At 70.7% G+C, this 1,825-nt stretch overlaps 1 protein-coding gene across 1 annotated transcript in view; it reads right to left on the bottom strand.

The window, feature by feature from the left end:
* ZC3H3 (zinc finger CCCH-type containing 3) overlaps positions 1-1,825 on the bottom strand; it is a 41,189-nt gene that overhangs the window by 6,462 nt on the left and 32,902 nt on the right. The window contains exon 5 of the mRNA XM_012722877.1: positions 548-636. Coding sequence (XP_012578331.1) covers positions 548-636 — 89 coding nt within the window. The remainder of the gene's footprint in view (positions 1-547; positions 637-1,825) is intronic.

The following is a 1,825-nucleotide window of genomic DNA, read 5'->3' as shown; positions in this document are numbered from 1 at the left end:
GGGGCGGGAGGCTTCCGGACCAGCCTTTGCCAAAGGCCGCCTGGAGGGGGGCTCCCCGTGCCTGGGTCGCCCAAGCTGCACCCCCTGACCTTCAGGTGGGGGTGCTGAGGAGACAGCAGCGGCGCCTGTCCTGTCCGGGGGGCAGAGAGAAATAAGAGGGACCGGACACGCGGGGTGGGCCCGAGGCCGGGGAGCTGGACTGCGGCAGGGGCGCCCGGCTGGGCGGGCAGGGCAGGGCACAGCCAGCTGCCGCAGCTCGCCCTTCACCCTCCTCCAGTCCCAGCCACGCTGCTCGTTGGCATCCCCGCCACTCAATTAGTGAGGCGCGTGTGCTTAATGATGGGGGGCAGCGCCGCCCCCCCAGAGCCCGGGGCTGAGGTTCATTGACCGGAAAAGACAGAGGAGACCTGCCCTGCCCTGGCGTCCTGCTGCAGCACAGCCGGTGAGCAGGGTGGTGCGCGGAGCCCCCTCCTGTCTGGGGGCATCTCCCCATCCTCGCCCTGACCGGAGGGCCCTGAGCTCAGTCCACCTCTGGCCTCAGCGTTACCTGTACTGCGGGCGGACTGCAGCCCCCGAGTGACCCAGGTGACGGTGGTGGCGGCCACAGAGATGAGGGGTCTGCCCTCTGGGGTATCCCTTGGGGACACGAGTGGGCAAGCTCAGAGCCAGCCCAGTGAGCTAAAGGAAGCTGCCAGAGGGGACGGCAGGGCAGGGCGGGCCCCGGAGCCTGCAAGGATGCTCCCCCGAGCGTCAAGGTCCTGTCGGACTCAGGCACCCCAGTGCACTTGGGGGCTGCTGCGGGCAGGCGCTGCCCGCGCGGCCCGTGGGCTGCCCATCGGCTCTGGGGGCCACCTGGAGCCTGCTCCTCTGGGGCGGGGCCCAGCGAGAGTCGGTGACCGGGGCTGGAGGCCCAGGCTCCCGCCCCTTGGGGCGCTGGAGTCAGATCCAATCACTCACCCAGTGCATCACAATTATCGCAAATAGCCCATTAAAGAGAAATTATCATCAAGATGACATTAGACAGCGAGGAAATGAAGAAAGCAGAGCGCAGTCGCCCATTGTCCCCTTAATGGCACAGGGGCTGGGCAGCCCGGCCGCCCGCCCAGGTGCCCCGCCCGCCGCTCTGCCCGCCAGCGCTGAGTTCCCCTCTCCACGGGCGCCGCACGCCCCCCTTCCCACCCTCCGACTCCAGACGCCCTGGGAAAAGCCTGGAATAGGCGGGGTCTCCGCACCCCCCGTCCTGGCTGGGAGAGGCACCCACAGTGGGCTCCCAGGAGCCTGGCTTGGGAGTGTGGCTCACCCCCAGAGGACCAGCCCTGCCCTGCGGCTGGAGAAGGGACTGGCCCCAGCCCGCGGGCCCCTGGGTGCAGAGCCAGGAGCGGGGCCTGGAGGGGCCTGTGGGCCCCCCCTCCGGCCCTGGGGCGGCTGCGCCTGACCTGGCCTGGAGGGGCACCGCCCCTGCCCTCCCTTCCCCCGGCCTATCACCCCAGGCAGGAACGACTCCCCCGAGCTTGCGCCTCCTGGGCCTCTGGGGCCTTCCACGCCCTGCAACACTGCTCCGAGGCCTTGTGGGGACCCCGCGTCAGGGACCCCGGGTCGGGGCTGGGTCTGGGGAGACTGAGGGCTGGCAGACTTGGGTTTCAGGGAGCCGGTGGCAGTCCTGGGGCGGTCTTGAGGGCTCCCGGGCACCCCATGTCTGGGGCTCTGCACGTGAGCCCGGCCCGGTGTCCTGGGAGCCTCACCCTGCCCGGTCCACCCTGGGGCGCCCCCGTCCAGCAGGGCTGGAGAGGAGGGCGAGGGAGGCGGGGCAGGGGAGGCAGGTGGG

The sequence above is a fragment of the Condylura cristata genome, unplaced genomic scaffold, assembly GCF_000260355.1.
Source record: "Condylura cristata isolate star-nosed mole 26May11 unplaced genomic scaffold, ConCri1.0 scaffold00009, whole genome shotgun sequence".
Classification (NCBI taxonomy): Eukaryota; Metazoa; Chordata; class Mammalia; order Eulipotyphla; family Talpidae; genus Condylura; species Condylura cristata.
The sequence above is the reverse complement of the archived record's forward strand: the minus strand, read 5'-3'. Positions and strand labels throughout refer to the sequence as shown.